At 46.9% G+C, this 19,091-nt stretch overlaps 1 protein-coding gene across 1 annotated transcript in view; it reads left to right on the top strand.

Moving 5' to 3' along the window:
• The first annotated feature begins 5,430 nt into the window (after positions 1–5,430).
• Positions 5,431–19,091, top strand: part of LOC144932782 (uncharacterized) — a 32,301-nt gene continuing 18,640 nt past the window's right edge. Inside the window, exon 1 of the mRNA XM_078857232.1 lies at positions 5,431–5,733. Within this exon, the coding sequence (XP_078713358.1) occupies positions 5,718–5,733 (16 nt within the window). The 5' untranslated portion in view covers positions 5,431–5,717. The remainder of the gene's footprint in view (positions 5,734–19,091) is intronic.

Genomic DNA, 19,091 nt, shown 5'->3' with positions numbered 1-19,091 from the left:
TGTGAGTTGCAAGCAAATTGAGTGATGGTAAATCAATAACCAGACATCGCTTCAGACGTGTTCTCGCGAGCATTGCTTTGAAGTAATTATCCAGGTGGTGGCAAACAGAATGGCCATGGAAATTAGCAACATCAGCATCTCGAAGTCATAACACAATGGTACTTGATACGTATGTATGTTTAACTTCTTTTGCACCGTACGTCGCCAACCGTACTAATCGGGAGGTTGCGAGGGAAGGACAAACTAAAGGCAGCTGTAAAGAAATTCGTTTTCAGTCTAGGTTTTAAAGTGCATAGCTTCGGTGGTTTCCAAATATATGTTGACTATACAACTGATGACCAAACAAATATATCCAAAGCAGAGCTAAACATGCACAACATGCATGCTTATAGACGATATGGTTCTCAGCAGGTGTAATGGTGATGCAATGGTAACGTGCTGAGCTATGAATCGGCAGCCCGGCTAATTCCTGGCCATGGCTCACACGAGTCGTGTAAGATCAACACGCCAGTGTGAAGCACTTCTACTCATACCCTCCCACACCAGTGTGAAACACTCCCTCACCCAGCCACTCATACCTGTGTGAAACACTCCTGCGCACCCATTCACAACTCTGTGAAACACTCCCTTGTACACCCAACTCACCTGTATTAAAACACTTCCTCATACACACCTGTGTGAAACACTCCCTCTCACGTGTGAAACACACCCACATACATGTGTGAAACAATCCCTCTCACACCCATAAACACCTGTGTGAAACAACCGCTATTCGTCACTAAGTGGCGGTGACGTCACCACGATGCTTGTGCCAGGCTAGGTGCACGTTGAGGCCACGTGAAGTGTCGAACGCCCGCTGGCAGGAGGTCACGGCAGACCCAGCAGGTGCCACGGGTCGACTGACTGAGATAACCAAGATGACTGGCTGATGCACCACCTGTGCCCCCTATTGTGCCAACTTGCTGTGCTTTAGCCACCCGGCACTCCGCTCGTTGTTGTGAGCGTCGCTCCTCCGCCCTCCGTTGTTGTTGGAGGGCGACTGCCTCCAACTTCCCAGTAGCGTCCTTCACGAGCCTCCTCCACAGAGGCCGATCTTGACACCGCTGGTACCAGTCATCGGCAAGTCCACTCAGCTCCACATCCTCCTGTACCACATCACTCCATCTCTTCTCTAGCCCGTGCCGCGCCCGTTTAGCCCCCTCGATCTGGCCGAACAAAATCATGCGGTGGCTGGGCATGCGGGCTACATGACCCAGCCAACGCAGCCTTGCCTGCTGGAGGAGCTCACCGATGGAACTTTGCCCAGATCTTTCAAGGATTTGTGAGCTCACAATCCAGCCTGGTTAAACCCAGGATGGATCGTAGGCTGGCCAACCTAAATGTTTCTAACCGGCGAAGATGCTCCATTCGGGGGGCCCACGTTTCGCAAGCGTAGAGAAGGGAGGGAATGACTGTGGCCGAGAAGACCTGAAGCTTCGTGCGGAGCGACAGACCAGGCAGCTTCTACATAGCGTTACGCAACCGATGAAAAGATTGCCGCTCGACTGATTCGGAGTGAGACATCCGCTGTTAAACCGGAGCCGGTCATGAGCACACTGCCCAGGTATGGGAAACTCTCCACTCTCCACTACTGCCCCATCACTGATTGGGAGTTGTGGGGGTGGAGTGCCCGGTGGTACAAAATACCCAGGCAGGTGCTTAGTTTTGGTGGGGCTGATGGTAAAGCCCCACACCTCTTAGTGGCAAGCTCCAGTTTCAGCAGCAGCGCCTCCAACTCCTCCTCTGAGTGAGCAGCAATCACCAGATCATCGGCATACATAACGTGGTTGAGCAATAGGGAGCCATCCCTTGACCGTACCCGGGCATCGATCAACCTCCAATTGTATCTGTAAACACTCCCTCTCACACCCACATGTGTGAAACACTCCTTATCACACCCACACCTATGTGAAACACTCCTCACAACTGTGTGAAACACTCACACCCACCCACGTATACCTGTGTGAAACAATCCTCACACCCACAAACACCTGTGTGAAACACTCCCTCTCACACCCACACACGTGTGAAACACTCTCTCACACATCCATACATGTGTGAAACACTCCATCTCACACGCGTGTGTGTGTGAAACACTCTCTTATACCCACACGCGTGTGTGAAACAAGACAGAACCCCCATATAGCCTTTCATTTCAGTTTCATTTATTAGGTATCGCCCTGTGAGCCATTCGGCTCTTGAATCGGGTGCAACCGCAACAAACAAAAACATGAAACAAAAACATCTTAAAGTGACTATGTGACTCTGTGCAAACAGAAAATCCAAGAAAAGACAGCAAAATATTCCACAAAAAGCACCGTACACCAACGCTGTGTGCAAAAATCCCAGTGAGATGCAAGTCAAACAACAACAACCACAAGACAACTTAGATTAAGGCCATCAGTCTTACTCCGTACTACAACAAACAAACATGGTCAAACCAAAAAACATTTTTAAATCACCAAAATAAAGCCATAAAAGCAATGTAACAGTGATCATAGGAACTATGACCGAATCTTCACAATAAACGACATAAACAATATGTACCACCAAACCCTGCAGCCACAACAGCAGGGACATAAGTCGGAGTATCAAACATTTTCAATACACCTTTAAGATCACACTAAATCAAAACACAGATCATACTTTGCAGTGGTCATCCGGAGTGAAACATTTTTATTTTAGGCCACTGAATATGAATGGCAGCTAGGGGTGTACGACTCCTCTAGAGCAGTTTTTAACAGACTGTAGGGGCAAGTGCTGTTAGCGAGCACCTATGAAGGCCGGAACGGCACGCGAGGGGGTGGGTGGCGAGCACCACGCCCGACCGCCTTTGTCTCCCCAGTGGCGATGTTTATACACCGCACCAGGTACTCATTTGAGACTGAGTCGACCTAGGGGAGGCCCGGGACCTGTTTATATAATCGTCACTGGTGTTGGCCGTGAGCGGGAATCGAACACGGGTCGCCAGGTTCATAGCGCAGCGCACTAACCACTACACCACCGCTCCCTCTGACACCCACACCCGTGTGAAACACTCCCTCCCCCACCCATACACCTGTGTGAAACACTCCCTCACCCACCCACCCACACACCTGTGTGAAACACTCCCTCACCCACCTACACTCACACCTGTGTGAAACACTCCCTCTCACACCCACCCACACTCATACACCTGTGTGAAACACTCCCCCCACCCACACACCTGTATAAAACACTCCCCCACCCACACACCTGTGTGAAACACTCCCTCCCCCACCCACACACCTGTGTGAAACACTCCCTCCCCCACCCACACACCTGTGTGAAACACTCCCTCTCACACCCACCCACACTCACACCTGTGTGAAACACTCCCTCTCACACACTCCCTCCCCCACCCACCTACACTCACACCTGTGTGAAACACTCCCTCTCACACCCACCCACACTCACACCTGTGTGAAACACTCCCTCCCCCACCCACCTACACTCACACCTGTGTGAAACACTCCCTCCCCCACCCACCCACACATCTGTGTGAAACACTCCCTCCTCCACCCACCCACCCACACACCTGTGTTAAACAGTGCCCCCGCAGCCCCCGCGCCCCTGGCCCGGCGAGGAGGCGATGCTGCTGTGGGCCTGCTGACGCGTGCGCTCTGCGTGGTTGATGATGGTGGTGGGGGTGGGCGAGGTGCAACGTGAATGGCGGGGGGGGGGTGTTTTTAAACGATGCCCGTCGCCGGCCCCCTTCAATTATTGCCCGCGGTTGTCCGGAGCGAGCAGGGGCGGATCCAGTAACGTGACGTCCGCTCGTTCCATCCTCTCGGGGCACATTTGGGCTCGGAGCCGACAACAAGTCGGCCAGCGCCCACTCACTCACTTGCCAGCCACGGCAGCTGCAGCCTCCTTCCTCCACAGTGGACGCGCGTCACCTGGGTGAGTGGCTCCTCCAGACGGTAGACCAGTAATGTACGGCCCACTCCTACTTTTTTGGGTGAGTGCCCTGGTGGATGGATGTCAGGGAGTTGTTTGACCGTACTTCACGGCTGCTGGGCAGTGAAGGAAGGGGCTTTGGCGAAGCTTGCGGGCGTGGGCAGATACAGTTCAGATTTCGCTCGCGCACTTGAGTGTGGGATTCGTGGCCCGGAATAGAACTTCGAGTGAGCGGAGTGCGAGAATTTCTGAGTCACCGTGAGAATCTCTGAGTCACCGTGAGAATCTCTGGGCCACTGTGAGAATCTCTGAGTCGCTGTGAGAATATCTGGGCCACTGCGAGAATTTCTGGGCCACTGCGATAATTTCTAGGCCACTGTGAGAATCTCTAGGTCACTGAGAGTATCTCTGGGCCACTGTGTGAATCTCTAGGTCACTGAGAGGATCTCTGAGTCACTGCGAGTATTTCTGGGCCACTGTGAGAATCTCTGAGTCACTGTGAGAATATCTGGGCCACTGCGAGAATTTCTGGGCCACTGCGATAATTTCTAGGCCACTGCGAGAATCTCTAGGTCACTGAGAGGATCTCTGGGCCACTGTGAGAATTTCTGGGCCACTGCGATAATCTCTAGGTCACTGTGAGAATATCTAGGTCACTGAGAGGATCTCTGGGCCACTGTGAGAATCTCTGGGCCACTGAGAGAATTTCTGGGCCACTGAGAGAATTTCTGGGCCACTGCGCCCGTCTGCAAGTTGATGCCCATCACGATGACGGCCCGTCTCGGTCTTTCTCCTAACGAGAGGAGCGCGCGAGTGCGTGCGGCCTCCTAAGCCGGCCGGTGTTGAGTGACTGAGTTATTATGCAGGCATGTGCGTTATATCTGGCGGAGTTTATCTTGGCTCACAGTGGGGCCAACCACGACTCTACCGCCCTTGTGGATTTTGAGAGCTTCCTCGAAGCGATGTGCGGGGGAGCGGTGGGTATTGTGGTTAGCGCGTTGAACTGCGAAGCCCGGCGCCACGAGTTCAATTCCCGGTCAGGGTCAACACCGGTGACGATCATTTGAACCGGTTCTGGGCCTCCCCTAGGTCGACTCGGCCTCAAAGTGAGTTCCTGGTGCGTAGTGGGGGGACAAAGGCGGTCGGGCGTGGTGCTGGCCACAAGTGCCCGGCCTTCATCGGTTGCCTACTCGCTCACGGCAACTTCCCCCGACAGACAGTCTGATGAGACTACACGGGGGTGATGGTGGGTGGCTGTGTGGGGAGGAGGGGTATATATTTGTCTTCTGTTAAGTGCTGCACTGTAAAGTTGTTTACCGTGAAGGCAATTGGCTCTTCGTGTTACGAACACTTTCGCCCACCCCTCCCCTCCTCCTCCTCCCTCCCTCGGTGCAGACTTGGGACGGAAAACTGGTTCGACCAGATCTTCATGAAGCAGCAGCGGCAGACGTGGAGGTGTGGATCTCTGCGAGGGAGTTGCTGCCACTGCCGTCGCTGAATTCGGTGGCCACAAATCTGCTCTGGCCCTGCCCCGGCTTCGCTGGCTTTCGACGTGAGACCCGGGGCCCTCTGGCGTTCGCAGCATTACGTCCCGACGACTGGATGAGTTTTCGTGCATCCCTTGGTTGCACAACCTTTTTGTTGTTGTAAAAGGCTCCTCGCCCGCGTTTGCTGCCTTTTTTTTATCAAGCTGCGGGAAACGACAACAAAAAACACCACCACCACGACCACTCTGCCCCAGGCACCGTCGTCACCTGAACATGGATGTCAAACGAAGTGAGTCGACCCGCACAGCAGATGTCGCTTACAATTGTCTTTTAAAAAAATCAATCGACATACCGTACGTTCGTTCCACGTTGTTGGTTTATATCTTGTTTGTACACGATTGTTGACCGTACGATGTTTCTCGGCCCAGGAGGAGGCGATGTGCTGCTGTATAGAGAGTGCAAAGGGCCTCAATGCAGTGTAGTCGAGTGCGGTGTGATGGCGTACTCCGGAGGTGGCGTTGTAGTTCGACTGGCTAGTATTTGTTACTTATATGATTTATTATCATCACCTGAGTCCCATGACTCAGTTTCAGGAGCGTCCTGCCACGATTTATCAAGTCGGAGGATTCTATCCAGTCGAGTGCAGGACTGAATGTGTATATAGTACGGGAGGAGGAAGGGACAGCACGTGTGTGCGTGTGTACGTGTTCTGTACGTGTGTATGGGGTGATGGTGACCCCTGACTTTGCGTGGCCACACGTTAACTACCTCGCTTGCTATACCAATGAGGTCGTGGGCTCGATCCCGACACTGACAACACCCGGTTGTATATTGGAGTTTGCGTGTCTCTCTTCCCGTGGTCCCGTGGATTTTTCTCTGGGCCCTCCGCGGTTTTCCCCTTACACATTTCGAGTCAACATCACGCGTTGAGAGTTTTTGGCTGCTCTAAATGTCAACATGACGATCCACTTCGCTGAGCCGGCATTTGTGATGGTCTGAAAAAGAGCTACATTAGCTCAGTGGGCCTTACCTTGTAAAATAAAAAAAAAATAGTTGTATAGTTTTTCTCCGGATGCTCCGGTTTCACCAGATTGTATAATACACACGAATTGGCTGAAGACATCCTAATCTATGCGCCTCCACGTGTTATTATTCCAGTACGTCCTTTAGAAGTCCAATTTTGAGTTGTATAAAGGCACTTAATTAACGGAAGTTTACTGTTTTGTCTTTGTATACATTTGACGTGTCCTTTTACATGTTAGTGCAATGATCACCCTGTATCTGTTTAATGTTTTGTAATTCTACAATGATCAGACGAAACCAATCTGCCCGGCTCACGACGCGGGGATTTATTTTGTAACGTAGATTTATTTTTGTGCAAATATTTTAAATGTAACACAATTGATTTTATCCTTATTTCTATGTTTTCTTCATTGCTGTTCCTATTTTACATAGCAGTAATTAATCTGTAATTATAATAATGAATTGCGTGTAGTAAGAATTGTCTACGTTTTCTCTCTTCGTGTGATGTTCCATTAATGTAACGATTTCGCCACTGGAGGCCGCTACACTCAGCAGTGTTGAGAGTGGCAGTCTCGGACAAAACCGTGCCACTATTCTCGCATATGCATATAAAAAACACATATACAGGAATCTATTCTTCGTTTGTTAAGTACAACAAATATTTAGTATTTTTTTTTTACACAAGGTGTCCCAGTAAAATTGTAACGTCGGACCATCGTTGGTCCAACGTTCGAAGTTTACTGTGGGTGTTGTCCTCAATCTGATTGTAACTCGGTACTGTACTGTGGGAAGATAACGCATTTTGGAATGCAGTATTCATCACCTAACCTTCTCAGAACATTGGTTTGTGAGATATTTGCCTAAATAATTTGTTTGAAGACTGCACTTGCAGCATCACCCGTTGCTGAGTGATGGGAATACCTGCACTAATGTCGTCGTCAGCCCTGCCAAATGCCGTCCGTGTGCTTACGTTGTACAGTGTATTCTATTAGTCATCCTTCATCATTTTGTCATTCCAATATGCACAGAGGGTTTAAAGTCATGTGTTGTGGTGTAGTACGATCTGCTTATGGTAGCTTACAACGTTGAGTCGTAGTACTGCAATACAATGCAGTACCAGTGAATTGTCATGTCATACATTTGTGTTTTCGAGGTCTCGTATTCGCGGCCCTATTACTCGTGGCTCCTATTATCCGCGGCAACTGTTAGAGTACGTGAAAACTATTTAAATTCACGTATTACTATTTGCCGTTATCCGTGATTTTACTTATAATGTATAGGGGAATGCATGTTATTGTTTCCCCACAGATAAGAGCAGAGTTTCATGCTCGACTTCACCTATTATCCGCGGGTAACGCACGTTGCGTCATTACTCTTTATTATTTGCGATATTTTCACGGATGAGAGTTGTCGCACGGCAAATTCATCCTATCATCTGTGGGTTAACCGTGATTCGTTTTACCCTGCGGAGAAGAGGAGTTGGATCTCGGATGACCCCACGGATAATGGGATCTGCGAAATTGGTTCCCACTGACAACATGAGTTCTGCGTAATGTTCATGAATTTAAAAACAGTAAACCCTACAAGTACATTCCGAAGTTGTTATATGATGGCAGGGCAAAGTACAACCAACAAGGATACCAGATCAGACCCAACACTGAAGCCCGGCCATGCGGGGGTTCGAGTGCCTTGCAATGAAAATGGCACGTGTTTGTGTTATGTGCTGATTATAGCACTGATTCATAGGTGGTGGTTTTCACGTGCAGTAAGTCACGGTCGTTCACTAGTCACTCCATTTATTTCCATAATCTGTGCATGACACCTTGGCGATTTTACAGCTTTCAAGTGACAAAGCATGGCCATGTTTCATCGCCACGGCACGGCCAGCCCGACCCCTCGGTCATTGTTTGTAGGGGGAGCAGGCTGACATTTCTTGGCTTTTCAGCACAATCAGCCATGCTCAATCAACTGCTTGATGAAGGGCTGCCCAAGGCTGTCGCCATCTCTCTGTCTTGCAATACAAAAACCCATCGAGCTCCTGTACATGAGCGAATTTAACGTTACTGTGCTTCGGGTTGTTCTGTATAGCTCTCTGATGTGTTATTTTATTGTAAAGTTCCTGAGCTGAATTTTCCCTCCGGAAGCTCCTAGCGCGTGAAACGAAACGTTGGACAACATACAGTACACATCGGAGATCTATACAGTATCAAGATAGATGCAGTATTCATCTTGATATGACAATACCGGAGTGATTTGCTATAGCACTGCAATACCGTTCTTATGTGCTACGGAAGGTATGTTTAAGAATTCGGTCCAGTTTGACTTTAAAAAGCTGTTATTCGTCTGATAAGTATTGCACTGTAGATACTGTAACAACAGGTTTTGCCAGTTTAAAAGTTTGTTTCTCGAAGCGAGGTAATGGCAGACGATCGATTACATTGAGTGCAGCATTTCAACATCTGCCAGGATTTTAACCAAAGACGGATTGGAACATGTTTCTGTGCAGCAGTGTACTCGACCGTACTGGCAGCTTTCCAAGTTAAGATATATAAACTCCTGTACGCTGGTGGGTGTTAATGTTTAGAAATTAACATTCTTCAAAAAAGTACCTGATAGATTGATCTGATGTTATTTGTACCCGTCATTCTAAACCTCGATACAAGTTTGCATCTACATAGGTTTAAAAAAAAGAGTAGATCTTCTTGGCTTGACATATTTGGCAGCCATCATTTGAATATGATTTCTGAATACAGCATCTATTTACAGTACCGTATATATATTTTAGGTTTGCATAATTTTAACCACCAGATACAACTATTTCCAGACCTGGGTTAAAAAAAAAGCTCGTGCTAAGATTCTCTGGAGGGCTTGTCGTTCTTCGAGCAGCCCTCATTAGTAAATGTTTGTACAGTATTTGGAGTTGCCCAAGTTAGATCACAATATAAGTATACACTTGGCTATATTTGTTTCAAATTGCAGTGCAGCAGAATATCTTTAGAATTGGCGTCACTCCTTTGCACTGTTCTGTGTAAAGTAAGCGGGGGATTGTTTACAACGTACGTACTGCGACTGAAGCCTCAGGTAAGTTGGAAGTGACATGGGGAGTCGTCACCACCTGCTGATGGGTGTTTATTGAGAATGCAGAAGTGAGTCAGTCTGTGACTTTGGGCTGGTTAATCGTTGATATGCCAGATCTGTTGGTGTCGTCTCCGCGTTCGGAGGCCGACGGTCAACATGCATTTGCCTTCTTCACAATTCTGGCAAATCGCCTGATGAGACTGGTTGTAATCGCCAGCGAAACGTCACTATGCTAAAATGGTAAATGTTGTGGGTTTACTCCAACACAACCGATGTCCTGGAGTAGTAACTAATTGGCACGTTCTGTTTACATGACAAACATTTCTTTTGGGTAGTGGCGGGTTTACGACACGCAATCTCAACCAAAAAACACCTTCTCAGCACATGTGATCTTTCCCATACTGAGCTGGGTCTACTCCTCTATGTTACTCCCCCCCCTCTCCCACCACGTCCGTCTTTGTCTTCATCTTGCCCGCATATCTTAGTATTTGTTAGAAGGCATGGAAATCGGGCTCCCTTGTGAGCCGCGCATGACGTATCTGCGCTGTGCCATCTTCGGCTGTCACCCTGGAGACATTCTGCTAATCACGGCAGTGTTTGAGGAAGCTGGGGGGGGGGGGGACAGCCTTAAAGGGAAAAATCTGCTGCCCATATAATTGAGGTCCAGATGAAGTAATTGCTTGTTGGCTTTCAAGGAAAGTGAGGGTTGGGCTGTGGCAGGGTCAGAGGGGCATGGCCGCCAGTTAATCACCCAGGGGTCACCGTCTCTCTGACTCGGCACACTCTGCAAGTCGTGCAAGACAAGCGTGTGTTATTCGGTCTAACACGTAGGCTTTCGCGACCAATGTTATCCATAATGAATGTGTCGTTAAAGTCCGCGATATTTTTTTGTGTGTGTGTACGTTTCACGAAAAAAAGTATAAGCATTTTGTTCTTAAATTGAACACGATTTCAGCTTGATCCTTTAGGAGGTTAGCAGCAGATCAAGGGCCGCTGGAGGCTTGATTGTTCTTGCTTGCTAGGGCAACCTTAAGTGCGGGGCGATCTGCATAAGAACGCGTGGAATGTTTCGTGTCACAGGGGGGCGGTAGGTTATGGGGGGTGGTGGGTGGCTCCCAGCCCCAGTGGCTGCCGTGGCCACATCGCGGCAGCCCTCCTCCGTGTGACGACGTCTCCGCGACGTCGTCTCTACCCGCCTGCTACACGGGGACACTGCCGTCCCCAGCGCAGCGTGCGGACAGTTCCCAGTGAAGTTTTGAGCCCGGCCTGCACCCTAGAGGAGGAGTGTTGTGGGTCACTTCGGGGACGGAAGGCCGGCCTGTCAAGACAACGGAACACCACACACACACAACACACACTTGTTGTGTTGTGTGTTTAAACGTTCCAGTATAGTGCTCTAACACTGACTTTCTAACAAGTCAGCGCAGGCTCGGGTTGTGTTTTGCCCAGGGGCATTTGTGAGAGCAGCGAGTTGTTGGGACAAGAAGAATGGGCCAGGCCGCCTCTCCCGTCGAGGGCTCAAGCTCCGAGTCTGACTGTGAGTACATGTGGCCTATCGGTGGTTACCTGTGCAGGTGCAGTATCGGTGGTTACCTGTGCAGGCGCAGTATCGGTGGTTACCTGTGCAGGTGCACTGTCGGTGGCTACCTGTGCAGGTGCAGTATTGGTGGTCACCTGTGCACTGTCGGTGGTTACCTGTGCAGGTGCAGTGTCGGTGGTTACCTGTGCAGGTGCAGTATTGGTGGTTTCCTGTGCAGGTGTAGTGTTAGTGGTTACCTGTGCAGGTGCAGTATCTGTGGTTACCTGTGCAGGTGCACTGTCGGTGGTTACCTGTGCAGGTGCAGTATTGGTGGTCACCTGTGCACTGTCGGTGGTTACCTGTGCAGGTGCAGTGTCAGTGGTTACCTGTGCAGGTGCAGTATTGGTGGTTACCTGTGCGCTGTCGGTGGCTACCTGTACATTGAGTTGTGTGTTTTCACACAGAGTTGAGCACCTTGGCCACCCTGATTCCTGAAAACAGTTGTTATCGTGTATTCATGTGTCCATCCAGTAACACATTTTATATTCATTAAGGGTTTTGTTACGTGATACACATTGTGCGTGTGTCATTTTTGTTAACGGAAATGTGTACTTTGTATTGTTATTTTGACATAGTGTCTCAAATACAGGCCTGTTTAGAAAGTGTCTATGCCGTATAACAATCCCTAGCACAGGTGTGCGTTGTAAAGTATTGCCATTTCCACACAGTGCTGTATACACATTAGGGTACAGTACATTAGTCCAATGTAGTATATGTGGAGTGTTCTGCATTATTTTCTCATACCGGTATAGGGCTGCGTGAAGCAATTTAAATCGTAAAGCACTTTGCGCGCACAGTTAACTTTAATCAGAGAATCAGCGTTCATTTTTATTGTGTAATTACAGAGCAGTGGTGGGATGTCGCATGTACAGTCTTTTACAGGCCTTGTGTGAGTCTGCTGCTGGATGAGGGCCTCCCCACACACCGAGGGGGGTTGTTTGGCCATACTTCACCACGTTGGTCAATGTGGGTTGTGACGGCAGAGAGAGAGAGAGGATGTGGAAGCATAGAAGTGACGTTCAGCAATGGATTCTGCTGCACCCCCCCCCCTCTGCTGTCCACCGCGTAGTGACGACCTGCCCAGGTTCCAAACCTGCTTTGCCTTCTAAGACCCGATGAGATGAGTTTTATTTTCTTTAAGGAAAATATTGCAACGGTACGCAGCCGGGTTACTTTTTCATCGCCAACACAGAGCACTTGCACACACGTGTGCACTGGTTTGTTCATTGCAACAGCAGCAGGGCATTTAACATTTGCATTTACCTACTGCGTTTTCAGTGCGGCTTTGGTGACGAATCCCACAGAGTGTTTCAGGTTTGGTGTATCTCGTAAGAAACACCGCCCGTCATGCTGTCCTCACGGATTCCCGTGTGACATCTGTACGGTGTAGCGAAGCGATGGACTCGTGTTTTGACATTTACACTTGGCTGTTAAAACGAAGAGTGCAGACTTCACGATGTTGTATATGTGTGTTTGTGTGTTTGTGTGTGTTTAGTCGCAGATACTTTTCAGATATTTTTTTTCAAGCTTGGGTTGGGGTGTGTCTGAGCAGAACAGAACCGAGAAACGACTTGCATGGCGTACAGGAATGTAAAAAGACGGGTGCTGCTGTTTTGTAAGAAGCGGTGGGTTCACATGTTTGCTTGCAAACCGCAGAATTACAGCCGAGTGCTGTGTAGTAGTTTGTGTCTGTTGGATGTGCTACGAGGTTAAGCAGTCCGATTAAAAATACATCGACTACACTACCGTCTTTATAAGTGTCCCATGGCCGGCAAAAGAGTGGTGCGTGTGTCTTTATTTGTGACCCTCACGCCACACTTCCTTGAAGCGGCTATTGCACTCCTCAGCTGTTACCCATTCATTTTATTCCGAGGCGCCTGCATGGCAATGCAGCAAACTTGTAGTAAGCATTAACTCTTGATGAAATGCATTTTTTGACAATCAGTAACAAGGTGAAGGCCATCAAGAGTTTGTTTGGCGTTAGGGTACAAACTATTAAAGTAGATTTCTGTCTACTATGCGCTTAATGCAATTACAAACAACTGATTGCAGAATTTCCATCAATATATCTACTGATAACACGATATTCGTTTTGTTGTACTGTGAACAACATTTAATGTGGTCATTTACAGTTCTTTATCTATCCACTGTTTGTATGTTGAAGTTCTTTCACAATTCACGTAGCCACCCGCGCTAATCCGAGGTGGATGAAGGCCTTCCCACTCCATGTCGGTCCGAACAATATATATCCTTGCACTTTGAGTAAAGATGTTACAACGGACAAACAGTTCGGTTCTGTCAATTAAAATCTAAATTTAGTGGTCAATCTACAAGGTATATATTTTTTTACTACCTCCACCCAGTTTATGCTTCACAATGGCAGCATATAAAAAAACTGACTCTTGTGTTAAATATAACACGCAGCATGACAACATGAAAGGAAACCACTTGTCATATAGTTATGGTCTGTGGTCACTCATAGTACCATGAACAATTTACACAAACAGCCATACTTCCGTAACCTGCCACCCCCCCCTGTGAGGGTGTTGAGTCAAATCCAGGGGCTATATTACTAGACCTTGCTTGGTAGTGGTTGCTGTGGGTGCTTCCTGTTCCATTGTTTAAGGGTCGCGACTGTGGAAAAGGCCAAAATGGACCCCTTATTAATTACAGAATTTCATTTCCCCACAAGCAAAGGCGAATGCTTTCATTTGACAAAGCGCATGGTTAGTAGATAAAACATACTAGGCAAGGACGACTGAGCTGCTATACAGCTCTTTTTCAGAAGCGACCTGGCCACAAATAATATCTCAAAAAAGTGGCTCATCATGTGGCAATGTATAGCAGCCAAAATACCCTAAACACATGTTGATTCTGAATGTGGAGGGAAAAACCGGAGGACCCGGAGGAAAATCCACACGACCACGAAGAGAACACGCAAACTCCAACTATAAAGGCATCAGGGTTGCGATGAAAACCCACGACCTCTTGCACAGCAGGCGAGGTAGTTAACATCGCGCCACCATTGTGCCCTATTAAATAAGTGAATAATGCAGCATTGGTCCTGCGCATGCCTTTTTACAGTGCTGTAGTAGGAGTACTCGCGATGAATGCAGGTTCAAGTCAGTCGTGGTGGAACATTTTCTGGCTTACTCCAGTTTAGCAAAAACGTACACATTATTGCTGAGAATGTACGCAATACTCAGGTGAAAGGTGTTTTTATAAGTTTGTGTAAATGCGTAGATTTTTTTTTTACTTTGGTACGGAAAAGAAACTGCTTTAAATAAATTCGAGGAGAAGCATTTCAAACAATGTCAGCGACAGAAAGTAGTGATGCGGTGTGATGTAAAGTGTTGCGCAATCTACAAATATGGAGGAAAAATAGGTGCGCCCAGTGATTTCCTGGATTAGCAGCATTCGACTGGCATGACATTTGAAAGCACCGTACATCACTGTATCGTACTGCATGCTGATCCTGGTACAATGCGATATTTGCTGCAGAGTTAGATTTTGCCCGACCAAAAGGGTGCTTGTAACATTTCTGGTTGAGCTGGGGATATTGACTTCATCAGTGATCACAGCTCACAACGTGACCGCTTGTACAGGGACATTAATCGGCGTCAGAAGTGTAGGCTTGTGTTGAAGGCTGTCTGTGTCAGTGGCCCGTGCGCACCTACGTGTTTATCACCAGACACCGTGGTGACTCGCGTGTGCTCCACACGTGACATAAAATAGTCATCGTGTTGGTATTTGGATTTTAAGCGGTGGTCATTCTTTCTTTGCATGCCGTAATTGAGTGTTTACGACTTTGGAGTGCAGTATTCAGAACTGCGTGGTTACTTTGTTTATTAATAGATTGAGATTTTTTACACGGGTTTTACGAGAATGACCCGCAAAGGACCTTGGTGAAAGAGAACATTACAGAGAATAAATCATAATATTGCAGACCCTGAGTAGCGAAGAATTAGAGGGAAAGCAACGTGTCCCACACCATTCAAGTGCCACTGGCATCATCAGCACTGAAGCCTCAGGTCGAGTCCGTTAGCCGCGTGTGCAGGGATGTAGCGCATATCAAACATCACGCCAAATCCTGCGGGGTTCGCTAATCACAAAATACCAGGATTTAAACTGGCAAATATCTTCAGATGGAACGTCTCATTTGCAAGGGTGTCCCGGGTGTCAATTGACGCATACATGGTGAACACGTAATAGCCCATGTGTAAACATTGACGTGCTAATGTACTGTGCACGCGAAGGTCTGGTCAACACTTCTTCACTCTCGGACTGGTAAAATTAGCAACCCCACGTCGTCACATTTCACAGCACAAGTGGAAGCCAGGAGAGGTCGGTTGCTATGTGGACACACACTGCATTCTGGCATAGAAATGTGGAAATGCCACCACTGATTCTGGATGACCAGTGGTGGTTAGCAGCACCCAATGCAGACGGTGTGATGAGGCTTTTCTATTGCTTGATATGAATTATGCGTGCAAGATCATTTTTATTTTATTTTGGACTGTTGTGCGTGTGTCCCATATACGTAGTCTATGTATGCCAACAGCCTATATATTGGCATGGCTATCGGATAAAATTAATATCCGCGATTATGTCTCTGGGTCACCCACGTGCCCCAGTATGCTCATATTGACAGCTGACCTGTAAAAATAGACGTGGTTGACTTGGCACAGTGGCTGTTGTTCGTTGAAAATACTTGGCTATCATAAATTAATTTCGTCTCAGTGTGAAAGCGGTTGTCTGCAATTTGCCGAAACAACTGAAAAAACACGCAGAATTTATATTTTTTCAAATCTAGAGCTGTTGCTGTAAAGGGACAGACAAGAGCAGGCGATTTGGGAAAAGTGAATTTCGCAATGAAAAGCAACGGCTTACCAATGTGCCCTTTGAACACCACAGTAATGAATAATCGTGTTTGACTTTCGAATGACATGGATCAGAAACATTGACAACGAAACGAACAAAAACTGGAAGTGCACAATAATCATGGACAGGCCCACCGTTGGAATTAGACTGAGAGACAGAAAGAGACATTGTACTCACTGATTGTTAAAACAAATTAAGAGGGGGGGCTTGGCCAGGACACCTCACATGAAGGTACGATGACCGGTGGTCAACTCTCACGATGTAGTGGCAGCCACATCGCCGCAACGTGCCAGAGAGTAATTTCACCACAGAAGGGAGACGGAGCGATGAAACAAGCTTGTGAGCAGGTGCTGGATGGATTGTTGCACCGTGGGACCGTGCGTGAGAGATGCCGGCGGTTTTGAGTGGCCTTCCTCCAGCAGGGGCTGATAATGTGGGTGACAAATGCAGTGCCCTCAGTGTGAATCTCTGTGTTAGCCGCATTGCTAAATAAAGACTGCTCTTTTGAGTATAGGTCAAAGTAGCAATCACTGCAATGAGTAATCATGTTGATTGTCGGGGTTAGTATTTCACCTTGCCCCCAGTTATGGGCCTCTGTATATGCTCGCAGTATACAGTGCACCTATGCATTTTTATTGCCATTTAAAATTGTGCAACCATAACGCAGCTATGAAGTTTTAGGGCACACATGTTTATCAGTAGCCCATCAGCAGGCACTCGTGGTACATGTGCACCACATTGAATGTTCATTGTTGAATGTCCGAGACCCTTGTATGCAAATAGTTAGATGGGGTATGCTAGAACTGACGGCGAGTCTGCGTGAGTTTGTGTCATAGCGGCAAGGCCACGTGAATGATGGTTTGCTAGGAAGCCTGAGAGAGAGAGAGTGCGTGCAGGGTAACTCAACTGTACGTCAAGTTGTATGCCGTTGTCCTCGGTGTGGAATGCTTGCTGCGACTTGGGAAGGCCTTCTAGCAGTGGAATTACCATGGCAATGATAATCGTGATCAAGGTGCAGGTTGCATACACAGCTTGAGTGACGGATGCTCCTCCTTTAGAGATTGCAGTCATTCTTAATCGGTTACCTTTTAAACAGGCATTGCCCTACTATGTTTTACATGCCTTATAAGCGTAGCCAGGTACTTAAATAAACACTACTGTTCTCGTTGTGACCCAAATGTTTGCGTGTATTTTCAACCGGGACCGTTTGTTCTCACCTAGTTTAACAGCGATTAAACTTGCACCAGCATATAGCACAACAGATATTTTTAAAATTCACAATGTGTACGTGATATTTGAATCACTTTCAAGATGTCTGACCACCCTGGAAGAGTAGGCCAAAACACCTCTCTAGATGGCCTCCTTAGAACAGCCTTTAGAGGAGACCCATCTGCCAACAATGTGCATATGAAACTGCATGAGAATGAGTTTTACAAAATCATGTGAAAATATTGGGCTTGCTTCGTAGACCTCATACGAATGTCAGGATTGAATGCTCAGAAGCGTAAACATGCAGACATACATCTCTAAACATCAGACATTCAAACAAATACGCTCCAGAATTGTAATTCCAATGTTTTGACCATTTTGTCAAAGTTTCACAGAATGCTTTAATTTCTCAGACAATTACATGGAGCATTTATCTTGAACAATGAAAGCTTAGTAAAATAATTGAGATTTTAGGAAAATTGCATTTCAGATAAAAATGTTAAAAAGTTAATCTCTTGTAGTTTTGGGTTGAGATGTAACTTAACCTGAAGAAAATGTAGTTCGCTTCCGATTTGACTGAGTGTGGAATGCTATTTAACAAAAAAAGGAATGGAATGGTGAATCTCAATGTAAAATTCTAGCTCCTGATGCATATGGGAAAATGTGCTTATATTTTCCATAAATAAAAAAAGCAAAGTGTTGTCAGTCCAGTGGTTTTCACCAATGACTCTCATGCATCACTGACTTGTATTGTTTTTGATTCATTTAAAATCTTGCGTGAAAATCTGCGACCTTCAGCAGAAACCTATTGTGCCAAATGCTGAGTTCTGCGAAGGCAGTAGTTTCTTACGGCGGGACCCGCCTTTCGGTTTCTTCAGAAAAATACCAGAAAAAACTCAACAAAAATAGCAGAGGTGGAAACACTTAAAAAATGATTTTAAATGGCCTGTTCAGAGATGAATTGATTACAGTTGTAAAAGGATAAGGTTATGTCTGTCACTTAGCAAACTAAATACATCACTCCAGAGGCAATACTAATTTTGTAAAAACTTGATTTGAAGCTTTCGTGACTGCAGGAATTACTCTTTGGTTCTTTCGATAAAGTGACGTAGACAGAAAATAAATTAAATAATAGAATACGACGTTTCGATTGCAACACAAGCAATCGTCATCAGGTAGAAAACAAACCTAGTAAACTTAGAAATACAATGTGACACAACACAGAGTCAGCTGACACAACAGCCAACACCCTACCCGGTTGATTACGTTCTTCCAAAGATTGCTAAATTTGAGAGAGACAAAACACAGACACGGAGACAGACAGACAGACACACAAGCAGAGAGAGACAACACAGACACACACATGGACACACACATAGTGTCGTATTATATTATTTATTTTATTTTCTTTCTACGTAACTTTTCCGAAAGAACCAAGGAGTCATTTTGTACTTTGACGCTACAGTGTAGTATGTTTTTCAGAGGCCCTTCTCCTCGTGGATACGTTTATCTACATTATTTCAGATATGAGAGGAGTCCCCAAAGTTGTGATATTCTTCCTGCTATCTGCACTTATCTCCAAATATATCCGCTTGGACATCTGGATTAGTTTTTGCAGATGATAGGTGCATATACGGCGCTGTTTTTTTCCAGATTATTACAAAACGCTCCGGAAACTAAGACACATCCCAAACCTGTGCCCGGTGTCCATAAAGTCATACAAATCTGGTCACACACACACGCTCACAACTGCCTGATTCCAAGACGCCGCTGATGCATTAAAGCAAAAAAAAATGCAGGGGGAGAAAAGTAAACGGGACTCAATCCGGAGAATACGGCGAAAGGAGGGTCGATAGCTCCGTGACAAGTGATGCGAG

Source organism: Lampetra fluviatilis, chromosome 5 (assembly GCF_964198595.1).
Source record: "Lampetra fluviatilis chromosome 5, kcLamFluv1.1, whole genome shotgun sequence".
Taxonomy (NCBI): domain Eukaryota; kingdom Metazoa; phylum Chordata; class Hyperoartia; order Petromyzontiformes; family Petromyzontidae; genus Lampetra; species Lampetra fluviatilis.
The sequence above is the reverse complement of the archived record's forward strand: the minus strand, read 5'-3'. Positions and strand labels throughout refer to the sequence as shown.